Source organism: Prenolepis imparis, unplaced genomic scaffold (genome assembly GCF_030444845.1).
Source record: "Prenolepis imparis isolate NDT839.2.m4 unplaced genomic scaffold, iyPreImpa1.0 SCAF_5, whole genome shotgun sequence".
Classification (NCBI taxonomy): Eukaryota; Metazoa; Arthropoda; class Insecta; order Hymenoptera; family Formicidae; genus Prenolepis; species Prenolepis imparis.
This window is the reverse complement of record NW_028141163.1, coordinates 9,795,596-9,812,486: the sequence shown is the minus strand read 5'-3', so window position 1 is coordinate 9,812,486 and position 16,891 is coordinate 9,795,596. Positions and strand designations below refer to the sequence as shown.

At 31.4% G+C, this 16,891-nt stretch overlaps 2 protein-coding genes across 22 annotated transcripts in view; one reads left to right on the top strand and one right to left on the bottom strand.

Annotated features, from left to right (window-relative positions):
- Nucleotides 1-16,891, bottom strand: part of LOC145936303 (uncharacterized) — a 91,357-nt gene that overhangs the window by 57,945 nt on the left and 16,521 nt on the right. Inside the window, exons 4-5 of the mRNA XM_083038390.1 lie at nt 5,145-5,326; nt 5,011-5,052 (exon numbers count right to left, since the gene is read on the bottom strand). Of these exons, the coding sequence (XP_082894516.1) occupies nt 5,011-5,052; nt 5,145-5,326 (224 nt within the window). The remainder of the gene's footprint in view (nt 1-5,010; nt 5,053-5,144; nt 5,327-16,891) is intronic.
- Nucleotides 1-16,891, top strand: part of LOC145936300 (CUGBP Elav-like family member 1-A) — a 384,349-nt gene that overhangs the window by 359,673 nt on the left and 7,785 nt on the right. For 8 of the 21 annotated variants that reach the window (XM_083038373.1, XM_083038366.1, XM_083038379.1 and 5 more), the window contains 10 exons: nt 311-516; nt 2,958-3,086; nt 3,689-3,962; nt 7,086-7,178; nt 10,082-10,123; nt 11,006-11,035; nt 12,949-13,071; nt 13,208-13,255; nt 14,648-14,878; nt 15,205-15,355. In XM_083038373.1, the coding sequence (XP_082894499.1) occupies nt 311-516; nt 2,958-3,086; nt 3,689-3,962; nt 7,086-7,178; nt 10,082-10,123; nt 11,006-11,035; nt 12,949-13,071; nt 13,208-13,255; nt 14,648-14,878; nt 15,205-15,332 (1,304 nt within the window). In that variant the 3' untranslated portion in view covers nt 15,333-15,355. The remainder of the gene's footprint in view (nt 1-310; nt 517-2,957; nt 3,087-3,688; nt 3,963-7,085; nt 7,179-10,081; nt 10,124-11,005; nt 11,036-12,948; nt 13,072-13,207; nt 13,256-14,647; nt 14,879-15,204; nt 15,356-16,891) is intronic. The other 13 variants (XM_083038371.1, XM_083038369.1, XM_083038387.1 and 10 more) reach the window with 10 other exon arrangements.

Below are 16,891 nucleotides of genomic sequence, written 5' to 3'. Positions count from 1 at the left end.
CAATGCATTTAATTTATCTACAACGCAATTCCATAAAGAGTGTATCATACGTCCTTGCTAATAACAACTGAACATATATCTTAGTCATTCGGTTATATGATTAGTCAGCAAGGCACGTCTCTCTGACTGATTAATTATATGCACACATACACACATGAAGATGAATAATTGCATATTATCCTTAAGGCGATCGTTATGCAGTACTTATTAAGCCAAGATACAAACGATATATATATATTTATTTGCTTTTCAATATAAAAGCGATATCATTTAAAACAATCGCTAAAAAAAATTTGTTTTATTATTACAGAGCGCAAGTTGTTCGTCGGTATGCTATCGAAAAAATTCACGGAGAATGACGTTAGAAACATGTTCAGCGCTTACGGAATGATCGAAGAATGTTCGGTGCTGAGGGACAGTACCGGAAAGAGTAAAGCCTGTGCCTTCGTTACCTTCGCTAGTAAGCAGTACGCGATCAATGCCATTAAAGCTTTGCATCATTCCCAGACAATGGAGGTGAGTATAATTAAATATAATGTAGCAATAGTGAAAACAACATGTAATGCTTCACGGCTAATTTTAAATCTTAAAATGAAAATTAAACGAAAAATTAATTTAAATTATTAATATTAGAGTAATTAAAATTACTAATGTATTAAGTAATTCACATATTTTTGGTTTTAATTCGATAAAAAGTTACAAGCAACTGAGATAATTAACTTGTTTAAAAATTAAATTATTAATTCTGAGATTATAAATTTATAAATTAAGAGGTTTTTTGCGCGTAACTTTTATTCCGGTTAATATTATAGTAATTCATTTAGCAGTTTTATTGTAGAAAAAAACAACTCGATTAACGATTAAAATAATATTAGATATTTAATATTTTATATAATCCTTTTATCTATGGATTAACTTTAAAATTATTATAATAGCAAATAAAAGATACGCTAGCAAAAAAGCTCATAAAAGAATAATTTAATTTTTACAAGATCTTCTACTATATTTATTTTTATTTCTGGTTTTTTACAATAGCACTCACTTTATCATCCGATATGATTTTGTTCCTCATCTCGTCAAATTTGTGTCTGCATTTTTTTATAATTACCCAACGAATAATAGAGCAAAATTTTAGTTATTTGTTGAAATAATGAACACTCAATTTCTAATGAGATTATGTAATCTGCTCTCAGAGTTAGTTGTAAAAAAATAGGCCGTAAATACTTTGATCTTTTAAGCGAAAACGGCGTAAAGAAATTAATAGATGACTACACAAAGTAAGTCGTTGAATGTTCGCGGCTCATTCCTTTTCATGGCGATTCAACCGAGCTGACGGATGTATTGGCTCGGTGCCATTGTTACTCGACGAAACATCCGCGTGCATCCACAACCCGGCTAGTCACCTCGGTGATATACTAATTTAACTCGGGGTAACTAAAATCGAGCAAGTAAAGATGGCACCGAACCGGCCGACACCTTAACGATTTGAAACACGCTAGGACTTCTCCGCCTCTCACTTTCTCATTCACTGTGCTCCTCAGCATCCTAATCTTCCGCAAATACTAGATTAGGATTAAGTAGAGACAGATAAATATTGTGGATTTCTTTCAGAAAAATTAATAAAATGTATTTTTTCTCCCCGAAAAACGTAGGTGATATAGCTCATTCTTTGAAATTCTGAAGAAAAAAATAATTATTTTCTTATTAATCGTACCTAACTTGTTAAGATTTTTTAATTTTTATTTCTATTTTCTTTTCACGTCTCATTACCGAAATTTTATTCTACAATTATATTAACCATTATATAATTGTGTTTTGGTAATATAAAATGTGATGCATTTAAACATTTAACGACATCAACAATTACTTCAAATATAACTGGTGTTTCTGTAGAATGGATTATTCATCCTGGTGACAGTTACTACGCCTATGTAATGTACTATTTCGAATAGTAAAAGCGAGCCGTGCCAAGGCATGCGGGCACGAGGGCAATTCTACTTTAATATCACGAATATTTCCGGCCGTAAGTTCCTCGAACTTGCTCGTTCCTCGCTACCGGCGTAACCAGCACGCCGATTTTGCATTCCCGATTGCACGCGCATTGTATATAGTGCATCGACCTCGAACCTCGCGTGTACCATCCCGAGTACCGTCAAACATAAGAGTACCTCTTTCCCCCAATGTAACGCCCGATCACCAGCAAATCCGTTCTCACGCCAATGTTGAACTTGGACTTGAACCAATAATACATCGGGCGGAGGGATACGGGATTCGGGTGTAAAACGACACTCGGAGCGAAGTATAATAGAAGTTCGAAGTTAATGAGAAGAGTATCGAACTCTCTCTATAGCAGAGAAACTTTTTCAAGAATTTAAGAAAGCAAGACAATATATATATATATATATATATATATATATATATCTCATTGAACGCGTTTACAATTCTCGAAATGAATATTTTTTAAATTTAAAACAGGAAGTGAAAGAGAAATATTATATATATCTCTTCATCTTTGAATCACACAGCATGCTCTAGTTTTGAGAAATAGCTGATATGAAGAAAATTTAATGCAAATTATTATTTAATAATTATTAAATAATATAATTTTTTCAATTATTCAATAAAATTTATTAAATAATAAAATTATTTCAAAAAACTATATAAGAATTCATTATAGAATCGATATCTTGAGCATTTGTTACTATGAATTTTACTTGAATTTTACTAGAATTATACTTTCGTATTTTTATATTGTATAAAAGTTTTATAAGAAAATATATTGATATAAAAAAACAAATAATGGAAATTATATACAAAAATTATATATTATTAATTTTTTAATAAATTTACATGTATTCTAAGTGATTCAAGATATCGAATCCTAATCTCGATAGCAATCAACATTTCTTACAGTTCGCATTTACTATTACGCTGCATCAATGTTATACAATTTTCAGGGCTGCTCGTCGCCGTTAGTCGTAAAATTCGCCGACACGCAAAAAGAAAAGGATCAGAAAAGGATACAGCAACTCCAGTCGAATCTCTGGAATATCGCGGGAGTCAACATCACGCCGCATTACCTGACCGTACGTGTGCTTAATATTTTATAATAAAAGCTCTTTGGCCGGTATCAAAGATTCCATTTGCATCGAGAACGAGAATACTCTTCATGGTTCTATCGTTTGAGCGTCTTACACTCGTATGCATTATCTAGCCTTTGAGACTTTCTACACAGCGACCTCAATTTTGTTATGCAAAATATATGTAAAAAAAAAAAAAAAGGAATTGAGACTTTTTCGAAGAACATGGCCTGTATTCTTCGAACGCGTACAATGCAGTTCAACGCGACTACCTGCACCAAAGCCTTTGTTTTTATTAAACGTTTCATAAGATTTGCATAAAACTTTACAAGAAAAAGCGTATTTTCTGTAAATTTGCAATCGATCTTTTCTTAACGAAAATTTACTGAGAAACCGGATTAAGAATCTAAAGATATTAAAAATTTCTAACAGAAAAATTAGATTTATAATAACAATTTAAATAAATCAAAGATTTCTGGCCAAGTAAAATAAAGATAAAATATTTTCGAAATGTGTATAGAAATTTTGCATGCTGGCTGTATTATAAAGGATTTATATTAAAAGAAATGATCGTAATTAAATGATGAAAATTTCGCTTGTGCTCGCAGAATGACGCGCATACTTTGGCACCTGCATCGTTGCAACTGCTGCAACAATTGCAGGCAACAACGAGCGCCGCGACTCCAGTCACCGCAAACGCGGGGGCGGCGAATGCATTGTCGAATGTGCAACATCAATTGCTATTACAACAACACCTTGGTCTTGGAGCGGCAACCCCCGCGCACGCAGCACCCGCTGTACCTAGTCCGGCGGAGATCAACCCCGCGAATCTGCAAAGTCTGGCCACCCTTGCGTCTCTGAGCAACACCGCTGGTGAGTATGGTCAGTGTCGATTGGTTGTTATTCATTTTTATTTTCGCTTATTTTTATATTCGCATTTATTATGTTGTCACTTTTTAATTTTTAATTATGAATTGGGTGCAATTAACAAGGATTCAAATGAGATCTTTTTAAGATAACCGTATTTGATTATTATTAAATGTAAAAAAATATAATAAAATATCCTTGTCTTTATTGCGCTGAAGTCATTCTAATAATCATTCAAAGTTGTATTAAATTTTTATTTAAATTTAGTTTTTATTAAAGTGTGTGTCTTTGAATGTGCGTAATACGCGTGCGTAGATAGAATGCACGAATATATTGAAATTGAATATATAAAGTTATCATATTGTAAACATATTTGATAACAACAGAGATTTTTTTTATTGTCAAATCCTTTTCTAAAAAGGATATGTAAAGTCGCATATATCGAAGTTTATTGTTGTCGCTTTTCTGCGATGCTTATTGGCAGTTAAGATTCGCGTTGTGCGTTATATTCGTAGCATCGAGAGGCTGTCATCGCGAGGATTAGCAATTTAACAGTTTGTTCAAAATAAAATTAAATAAAATAATATTATTAGTTTTAAATAATATGTTATAATACTTCAAACTCGATTAATATTTTTTGATAGAAATCAGCTGTTAACTATCAAAAATATTAATCGGGTTTAAAGTATTATAACATATTATTTTATTTAATTTTATTTTGAACAAACTATTAAATTACTAATCCTCGCGATGACAGCCTCTCGATGCTACGAATATAATGCACAATGCGAATTGAAACAGTTAATCAGCATCGCGATAAAGATGCAACAATACTTACGAGAATCGACTTAACATGTCTTTTTTAGAAAGGGATGTTATAATATTATAAATTCGATTAATATTTTTGACAATTATCAGCTGATTTTTGTCAAAAAATATTAATCGCAGATAAGATATTATAACATATTATTTAAAACATATATTACTATTTTGATATTTTCAACATATATACACCCCCATTACCGCTATAGAAATATTATAAAATAATCAATTTCTCACTCACCGATAGGCGCAATAGTGGAGTTGTAGTACACAGCACGTTGATCTGAAAATAAAATATTCAAATTATGTATAATACATATGTGTGTGTCGAATATCTCATAAACAAGTTTAGAAAAAATGTTTCATTTTGCATACCTCGCAGTTGCCCCGATGTCGCCTGATGCCTCCCCGGGCCTCCTCCTCTCTTGGTTCTTCGTAACACTCACGACACTCGCGAAAACATGAATAATTACGATCGTCCGACACTTTACACAGCACTCCCGACACGCGAAATTTTACACAGCACTTCCGACACGACGCGTGAATCGCACTGCTATCTGTAACAAATAAAATACATACTTATATTAGAATATTAGAATAATCTTATTATTTCGCATTATAACATACACAATATAAATATAAATATGTAAGCTAGAATATTTAATTAGCAAATTTTAGCTTTATTAATATTTTTTGACAGAAATTAGCTGATTAAAGCGTTAATTTGCTAATTTAATTTTTAAAATAATAATATGTTATAATACTTTAAACTCGATTAATATTTTTGACAGTTATCAGCTGATTTCTGTCAAAAAATATTAATCAAAAATAAGGTATTGTAACATATTATTTACAACATATTACTATTTTAATTTTTTAACATATTATTATTTTAAAATTTAATTAGCAAATTAACGCTTTAATCAGCTAATTTCTGTGAAAAAATATTAATTGAATTTAAACAAACTTTATATTATTTTTTTTTTTTAATTTTTTTTACATAAAACTGAAGAATGGCGCGCGCTTGTGTCGTTCTAGTTCTAGTAAATAAAATTGTACATTGATAGTTAAAAAAGATTAATGATATATTTATCATTCTCATCTCTCCTCGCATTTTTTTACAATATAATTTTTACATTAAAATATATTTTTGTCTATGTTTTATAATCAATTATGCATAGTTCTATAATACATTCAAAATGCATGTTATCCAGTTGCTTCATGCATTTGCATTTTATATCAAGTTGCGTCAGCTGTTTCATATTTAATGTTCAACATCAGAATAATTGACGTATAAGATTCTTAAACTTAAACTCTCTTTCTTTTTCAAATGTGCATGTTTAATTCGTCGTGTCATCTTTTGACCCTACTTATGCCAGCCGCTATGCCGATACTTATAAGAGTCTTATTTTTGCGAACGAGTTAAAAACGTAAATCTTGCAGGCAAATTTAAATATTCAATTCCTCTCGGGAAATGTGAATCCGCTTTTGCTTAAAAATGTGTTAGGCGCACCATATTGTTCTGACATAAAGCGCTATAGAATACGATAGATCTGCTTTTGCCAGAGAAATCAGATTTTATCCCTTTCTTTTCTGCAAATTATTTTTTCACGCATTTTATATTCTTTCATTATATCGGTGTCAGAATAAATTATTTCGCGTTTATATTCTCTAACTTTCGCCGATCGCGAGTCCCATATGAGTCATATCTTTTCGAAAATTATAATGAAATGTCCTGCTTTAGCTTGCTCCGCAATAATAAAATTCTACGTTTTATGAGATCGGGAAGGATGCCAGAACAATGATGCCAGAACTGCGTCTATCATTAACTTTATTCTGAGATATGTGTTTACCGTTCATTGCTGCGGAACGTATGATCATTCGATGATGTTCGAGAGTCACGCAATAAATTCACGCAATGAATGTATACACGAATCAAGTTCGAAATGACGTATTGCCTACTTTCAATATGCAGTCAAGCTTAAAGTTTGAATTATAAATACGAAAAAATATCTTAAGTTAAATTTAATTTAATAAGTGATAATTGATATGTTCCTGTGCTTCCAAAAAATGTCATTAGACAATTAGGAAAATTATAAAAAATTTCCTTGAAATAGTATGTGCTATTTAAATTTATTTATTTATTTTAAATTTATTTAAAATTAGGTAAAGCTTGATTTAAGATCTTACATCTCTCTCTCAGCCTAAATAATATAACAAAAGATATGTATTATATTATTTAAAAATTATCGCGGTATACAAATTTAGATAATTAACGAGGTTCTCTACGATAAATTTTGATGCATTATATTACAGCGAACGCGGGCGTATCGCCGATGAGTATGCAGAACCTCGTCACTCTGGCAGCTATGACCGGCGGAAACGGCAACCTCCAGGTGTCGCCAAACAGTGAGTAGAGAATATTTCGCGAGGTGCATAATCGGAGAACACATTATCGTACATTAACGTGCAGCTGTAAGTTCCATGCGAAATTGTCCGGTGCTCCGAATTACATGCGTAACTTCGGACCATACGTTATACATACCCGTTCTCCCATCAATTGTACAAACCACCCATATGCTTATGCATCACGTATGTTACTCGCGCTAGACAGTAAATTCGCTTGAGCAGACGGACTTTAATGATCGCGTGCGTTGTTGAAGTTTCAGGCAAACGGGTAAACTGTCCACGCTTTTGTAGGTATTGCATGGATAAAATGAGTCAAAGTCGCGTTGCGATATTACGGTGACAGTAATAACGCAACGGCGTGTCTATACTTGTCCTCAAAAAGTGTATTAACAGACTTTAATTGTACGATGGTACAATGGAATCCAGATGTTTCAAGACATAACGCACAATTGTAAACAATGCATGTTAGAAGTCAATCGAGAGAAAAAACTTTTCTACGAATATGTGTTTAATTTCAATTTTATATTTGCAAGTTATACTAAAAATATTAAATTTTGAAATAATAATATCTATAGAATACGTAAATTAGCTAAATTAATTGAATAATGTTATAGCTATTTCCATTCTTTGTTTTAACAAAATTAATACCATAATAATTTTATGAATAATTTTGCATATAAATATAAATTATCATTCTAATAACTTATAAATCATCGTCAACTTTTAAATCCCGACTAACTTTTAAAAATTTTTATCGTTTCTAAATTATCTCAAAAATGCAGTATATGAGACTTAATCATCAAATTCAAAATAAACATATACAAGAGTAATAATGAATTGTCGGATACCCTATATGACACGCGGAATATTAAATTATACAAGCATTTTAAAATCGATCGCGGGGGCTGATAATTGCTAATAATTATAATAACTATACGAAATGATCGCATTTCGAATGATATTACGCATAATAATATGATAATATATGGAGCCCTCTTCTCGCTCGAGTCTCCCTGTGCGAATGATGACGAAGCTGTGGAATGTATCGCGTAGCTATGTATATCCCCAGGGCGTAAAATATTTCAGCAATGATCAATAATAAAGTATTCAGCTTTAATATAATCTAGCGCGCTATTGTTGACATACTACGGCTTTGTTTATCATTTGTACGCTGACACTCGAACAAGAAAATAGGGATGCGAGACGCTCCGTCGACCTTTCGATGATCTAAATATAATGTAAAGCGGGATGAATCAGATCGCGTTTAGTTTTCGTCTGTTAGTGAGAGAGATTAGCAGAGGAAAGCAGACATATTATATATAACATATTATATATGTGTATAATATATTAATCTTCCTTCCTCCTCTTGATCACTAACACACGAAAATTAAACGCAATCCGATTCAGTCGCCGATCCGAATTATCCCGCCTTATATTTAGAGCATCGAAAAGTCAACAGATCGTCTCGCATCGCTATTTTCCTGTTCGAGTGTCGGCGCGCGAATGATGAAGAGAGTCGCAGCATGTCAACAATAGCGCGCTAGATGACAGCAAAGCCGAATACTTTATTATTATAATTCGTTGCCGAAATATTTTACGCACTGGCGGGGATATACATACATAGTCTGCGCGATACAGCCTCGTCATTATTCGCACAGTAAGACTCGAGCGAGAAGGTAAGAGCTCTATGTATCAGCATATTATCATACGTAATATCATGCGAAATGCAATTTTCTATATAATTTTTATAAAGATTATTATTTTTATTAATACGTTATGCGCGCAGTTAACTAATCAAATTTATTATAGTTGTTTCTTTCATTGAACGAATTCGATAATTGAGTCTAAGTTAAAATAAAATTAATAATCGTGAAATAATTAAATCATTACTAAAAACGACATATTAAGTAAATCACGTATCGAAATTTCTAATAGTGACTTGTATCTTTTTTATATTGTGTGTGCTTGAACTGTGTAAATGTATAAAATCTGCAGGTAAGATGTATATTTCTGCGTATAGTTAATTGCGTAATTATTTCTTTACCGACTTTCATTAGTATCAGCAAAACAAACTAACGCACCTTTATTATTATACTTCACGTGTCCACGATATACGTTTCTCGTATGATTTATGTAAAATCAACAGAAAAGTAAGTCAAGTATGCAGGTTGCTGCATTGGGTTTTTTAGACGTAAGAAATTGTGGAAATACTAATTGCATAAACATTTTTTAAACAATTATATTGTACAGTCGAGTTTTATGTACAGATCGTCATATTGCAAAATAAAAAATGTGATTTTATAATTATTCTTAAAATTATTTTAGCAATTCAATTAATATACAATAATTATTCTCTATGTGTGAAATTCTATAAATTTTATCTGTGAGATACATTTTAGAATAAATAAAATACCTCAATATTAGATAGAACCTCAATAGAATAAATATAAAAAGCTTAATATTAGAACAAGAGAAAATAATTTTTTTTTATATTGAATTATATAATAAATACTGAAAAATATGTGATTATATTTGTATATATATTGATAAATTATTTAAGAATTTTATCATATAATTTTTAAAATTTTTCCACATAATGCTTTTCAATTAGCGGATGTTGAACAATTTGTCTATAATAGACTTAGTAATATAACAACGTGAAAAAGAAAGACAAATATTTTTTACGAACATTCCAAGCTAGCCTCGCAAACTTGACTTGTAGTATTAATTTAACGACATAAGTGAACGTATACTGTTGACTCTGCAATTTCCCAGTCGCGATTAAAAAACATAATATTGGCAGCGTTACCCGGAAAATCCCGCCAAAGCTTCATTTTGCGAGAATACCATATACATATTACTGATTCTACTTGTTAATACCGCGAACGTGTTTTGTGTTTCAGCATTAAGCGGCCTGGCAAATTCGACAACAGGTATGTCGCTATGTACGTGTCGCATTGCCTGGTACAGTATTAACAATTACTAAATTAATTTCGATCATGCAAAAGGGGCCTTAATCCTGTTGACGGTCTGATTTTCCCATTTCGCTTATTTAATAGTCCGCGTGCACGCGTGTGCACGCACTTCCTCTCTTCCCTCTTCCGAGTTCCCTCACGTTCCTCTGCTTCTACCTACATTTCAATTTTCATGATGGACCCAGATATTCCCTTACGCGATTTTCTACACCGTATATTAAGAGATTATTACCCGAATACGAGATATCAAGCCGTTTTAATACAATCAATTATGTAATTAATAACCACAATTACAATCGAGAATTAAAAATTTTTGTTTAGGCATTGAGAATTCATTCCAATTCTATTCCATAAATATTTCTGACAATTTAATCATCGATTTTTATCTGCCAAAAATTTTTTCTGATGACAATCATTGACGCGACGAATAAATTCTGTGTGTGACGCGATTTTTTTATTTTTTATCTTAAAATCTTAAATTTTTATAATAAATTTTAATTTTCATTAATTTATTAAATAAAAATAAATTGACATATATAATTACCAAAAAGATTTACGATATATAGAGGTCACAAATTTACATAAGAACATAATATACATATAATAGTGGAAAATAATCTTCCGCAAAGGAATTATACTTGTTGTTTAATTAATTGTGACTTTTACATTTATGCTATTATGTAAATTTGTATACAATGGAGTTAAACTGCAGACGAAAATAATTCTATTATTTTTGTACCGTACTAAATATGTCATGTAACAAATGATTACAACCGTATTTTATTATTTTCGTTTTCTTTTATGTGAATATACATCGCAATCTTAACACTGCGTATTTTTTTTCGTGCATAGCTGCCCTTCTGGGAAAAACAGGAAATACAGGTGAGACATTCATATAGGAAGAAAAATTGTTTGGCTGATTTTTTATCGTATACCTCAACACTATTTATCTTCCTCTCGAATCCTTATCTCGTCATTTCTCTTCTGTCATTCTTGTATATTTTTTATTATTGTCTCTTGTATATTTTGTATAATGCAAGATTGATAATTATTATTGACCGCAGATTTAATTAATCAAACGGGTCTCCCCTGTTATCAACGCTACATTTTACGTTTTGTATATATGTTTTGTGTATATTTTGTAGTTACTTGTAAAAACCAAACAATTTCAAAATCATTCAAGATATATTTAAGATATATTTTTGCTTAGTTAATTTAATGTCAAAGCATTAAAACAATTTTCCATTAAATTGAAATTGAAAATTTATGGATTTTTTTATGAATTAGAAATTTATTAAAAATAAAACTCAGTAGTAAAACTTTTTTTTTTTTAAGTTTAAATTAACTTTATTTTTAATAAAATTTTAATTTAGGTATAAATCAGGAAGATATTTAACGTGAAACATTAAATGTGACAGTAAAAAAAAAGATAATATTTAATCAAAGTTACTAAAGAAAACTTAATTCCAAATTAAGCGATGAATTTTGTAAATTAAAAGATTGTAGAGAGAGTAACAGTTTTATGATATTTTGTACGTATATTTTATGTATATTTTATTCACGAAATATGTGTAAATATAGAAGGGCCAATTAGTGAGTGATTGGTATTGCGCGCTGAATTATTGTTGTGAAAATTTTCGGACACTGAATTAATGCATTAATTGGCGAGACCCGGTTGGCGCTTTTAGGAACTTAAATACTTTTATCCTTTATCAATCGTAAAATTGTTGTTTTAACAATATGTATATATCGGATAGAATACTTGTATGTGTATATTTGAGATGTATTGGAGGAATATATTCTCGCACAAACGCTTATCGCAATTAACGGGTGCACGATTTTCCGTAATAAGAATTTAATTGACAGTAACGTTTATACATAATGAAAAAAGTAGAACTTTTCGTAAAACGCTTATTCATCCGCAATTAATCCCCGAGATATTTTTACCATATATAATAATAAATTGTATATAGTAATGTATCTTTTATATTTTATTTCTAAATTATTATTGTTAATTATTTTGTGATGTATAACAAATTTTTTTGTCAATATCAAGGAGAAAGACGATACCTTAGACTCTAAAATTTTAATTATTAAAAAATATTGGCTCTATCAAGCAAAATATTTTATATGTATATCACAACTTTTGTAATTTATTCTTATTTATGCCCAGTTTAGATATTTTTCTTATAAAAGAGAGAGAGAGAGAGAGAGAGAGAGAAAGAGAGAGAGAGAGAGAGAGAGTATTTTTTAATATATTCCCCTTAATCTTAAATATCTTAAAAGAAATTTTTTTCCAACATTATTTATGACTATTTTAATTACAATTAATATTCATCAGAAAAATTAATTATTAAGATTAATAATAATTTTGATAAGATTTAAGATTGCTTGATTGATTAAAAATTTTATTTATTATATGTCAATTTCAAATTAGAAGCTCCAAATTAGATTAGATTAACGGGTACAATCGGCGGTAGAAAAAAGTCATAAGGAATATATCACGCTATACCGTGAAACTCTTTTAATTAACCTCCTCGTATCTTTCTCGAATGAATTATCGAGTAGCTGTCTAATAATCTAGTAGTTAACTATTGTATAAAATTCGTTTATCGTATTGCATAAGTTGCTTTCTGCCTCTAATCGTGATAACAAAGTTAGAGCCATGGCAATTGACGTTTTCGCGACGTTGTAGCATGTGAGGCATGCCATGGAATTAATTAGGCTTGGGTATCGTCGAAATTTACACTTATGGATCAATAAAAAATAACATGACCATAATGTTTATCTTGAAGGGTCTACCGGAGGTAGTCTTAGTCCTGTAACATCTCTCACGCTCAACTCTTTGACGGGGACGCCACTAAACGGACTTCAAGACTCGCTGAGTAACGCTTATACCAGTTTGCAACAATATGCAGGTAATTAATTAATTCATTAAGCCATTTTCGATATATATAGAAAATCGCTAAACGCAGTTTAAACTACTCTTTTTCTGTATCCGTATAAACGCACAAAAAGTACTACTTTCTAATGAGTGAACTATGCGTATTAAAGCTCTCATTGGAAAGACGACGGTGACGGTGGAAAAGAAAGAGTTGCATAGTGAGTAATAATGAGTAGACTATCTGAATATATATTTTGTAAATTTTTTATAGCAAGTCATTCATATGGTTGACTTTCGAATTAATACACGTTTATGATATGACTAATTGCTGCTAGGACACAATATCTAGAACAATTTGATTGACATTATAAATATTATAAAAAATTATGTAGAAAAAATATATTAATTATTGCCTCATAAATATATATATATATATAGAATATTATATATAAGAATAAAAATTAAAAGATCAATAAAGATAAATATTAAATGCGTGAACAGAAATAAGATTTTTATTTAAGAAGATAATTAATGCCTCATATACTATATAGGCAGTAATTAATAAGTATTCCAAAAATTATATAGAAATTATATAGAAAAAATATATTAATTATATATATATATATATATATATGAGGCAGTACCTAATTAATATATTTTTTCTATATAATTTTTGGAATACTTATTAATTACTGCCTATATATATGAGGCATTAATTATCTTCTTAAATAAAAATATTATTATATATCTTATTTCTGTTCACGCATTTAATATTTATCTTTATTGATCTTTTAATTTTTATTCTTCTTTATATTGATTATTTTTCTTTATATTGATGTCGCGCATATAACCAGTTATCTAATTTAAAATCTTGCTTATAGAATTTTATAAAACTGATACGAACGCAAGATGTATATTAAAATTGATCAATCAAACTGCAATTAAAGCAATTAATTGAAAAAATCGAGATATCTGTAGCATAGAAATATGGAAGTGAACCAAATGAATGTTTGAAAGAAGACGATCAATAGGTTCGCATGTATCTATTGAATAATCCACGTATCCCAGAGTACAAGATACATTCGTGAAAATAAAATAAATAAAAATATATTTTACAATATCATTGTTGCAAATATTTAAGAGCTTATAAATCTTATTATATCTTCTCACACACACACACATCACGTACCTATATATAATATATGATTTAATTTCACAATTGCATAAATATGTAATCATTCCTCATTCTATTCTTCATTGTCATACACGTTTATTTGTTCACGGTCATTTTTCGGAATAAATTTGAGTGAATCTAATATATTTTAATCAGTAGATTCTCTCCCCGTCTTTATGTTTCTGTAAGCTGGGATACGCTAAACTAATTGTAAGTCAATGCGTAAATTTATATTGACAATTGAAATGTTTTTATCGGAAAGTAGCGTTTAGAGAAATCAATCAAGTCAAGTTTAGAGAAATCAATTCATAATATATCGAGCTGCAAGATAAAATTAAAAATATATTTTCTTTGACGAGATTTTTGAGAGTCAATCGATTTATGCCACTTCGAAAAAAATAACACAAGCATCATCAACAACGCGTTCGTATTTCAGGGTTTCCCGCGTTCACGGCAGCTGCGGCCGCTGCGGCGGCGGCAACGCAGAAGACGAAGTTCACCAACACAGACAAGCAGATCGAGGGTCCTGAAGGTTGCAACCTCTTTATCTACCACCTGCCGCAGGAATTCAACGACACGGATCTCATCTCCACCTTCTTGCCCTTCGGCAACGTCATATCCGCCAAAGTTTTCATAGATAAGCACACGCACATGAGCAAATGCTTCGGTAAGTTGAATTAATACGAATGAATGATACGGAAAGAATAAGATACGCGAGTGTTTAAATATAAGGATAGCTTTGTAACGAGTATTTGCGACTATGTATAGAGTTTTGAACTAAAGTAATTTCTAATTTTCAATTCCGGTACAGCGTGTTCTGGAGTAAGAAATAGTATTGCATTCAAATTACATAATTACAAAAAATAGACCTTTTATCCGAGGAGACAAAATATAAAAATTAATTCCATTCCCGGTTCAAATCTTTGCGAATCGCGCGATGCAATGCGAACGAACGGACTGCAATAAATTCTGTATTTTACGACGTTGTTTCAGGTTTCGTATCGTATGATAATTCAACGAGCGCGCAAGTGGCGATCCAAACGATGCACGGTTTCCAGATTGGCATGAAGCGGCTGAAGGTCCAGTTAAAACGGTCCAAGGACGCCTCTAAGCCGTACTAGCCGACGTCACAGAGTGTTCGTAGGTAGATACCAAGGACTTCTCGGACATCTCGGCTTGACGGCGTCCTTAATCGGGACGACGCTCGCGCGTTTTAATTTATTTAACCGCGATAATTAATCATTATTCTGCAGCGGATTGTCGCGTCTAATCTAACGAGATAGGTCTAGGTAGTCAAATGAAAAATATCAGGTGGCAGGATGTTCCACGATGTTCTCTAGTCAAGCAGTATTTTTCACGAAGGTAGCGAGCTAACGGGCTACAATCTAGCGTCCTCGGACGCTGAAGAGGAGACGTCGCCCCGCGACACCTTCGTCGTCCTATCGAAACGAGGCTGTGATAATCCAGAAGACTCTCTTGTTCGTCGGATCGACTTTTCTTTCGACGTTCAGGAACGTAATTTATCGTTTTAACGTGTCGCTTGTGCGAACTTGTCCCCCTACGAAATTGTCTTCTTTCTCTCTCTTCTACCTACCGCCTATACGTGAATTCTCACTACATTTTTAGTCCAACAATCTGTCTATTCTGTCCATATCTATCGCGATTTTATATCGTGGTTACATTTGTCAATCTCCTTTCAGTATTGAATTAAATACAAAAATCCCATTTTCTTCGACAATCCATTCCAGTAATTTTATGGAAAATAGGATAGGATTAACGAATATAAATTTAATATTATTATTCCGAGCAACTTGATTTCATATAATGACTGATTTCAGACACTATGATATGACACCGATATTTCTATAACAGATCTAGTGAATACGATATATAATTACGAAGTCTAATTAAAATCCAGACAATGCGCGATCTATTTAGGAATTAAATGAGCCGTTTATATCGAAAGTGATTTTGCATATTGAATTTTAAGAGACATTAACACATATGTTGAGAGTATATGTTATGTTTGCTACATATTCTCTCAAACATATAAGGGAATTTGCATGCAAGAGTTATGAAGAAAATATTCGCTTTCATAAAAGATAAAAAAATTTGCATGTAAAGGCTTCATAATGTGATCGTCTGTATAATGAATATATTCATTTTAAATAGATCTTTTAATTCGACTTTTGCCTTCACACAATACATACAGTAGCTTTCAAAATAAATGGCTCTAATGTGTAATATTTCTAAAGAGATTTCTTTTTCACGCGAGATGAATAAAAAGCTTTTCGAATTTCAACTCAACTCGATTTTCGAGTTAAAGTTTGTTACGTTCGTAGAAATGGGCTTTGATATACCGCGCATATTTACCGTTAAACATGCTCATTCACTCTTGAATTCAGTTTATTTACGAAGTAAAACGTTTAGTACACGAAGAAAAGTATTTTTTAATATGAAGGCGCGCGAAATGAAAATCGAATATTCACGTTTATCGTTAAATACGCGGTAATAAAATACGGATCTTTCAAATCGTCCTATCGTTCAATTCGCCCGTATTTATCACACGGTGTCGAAAACATGGTCGTCTCTTCGAATCTCGAAGATGCAAACCTGGCGGCACATTTTCCCGGTGACGCAATCAAACATCTCGTTGCAAAAGGCTGCCAGTAAAGCTTTC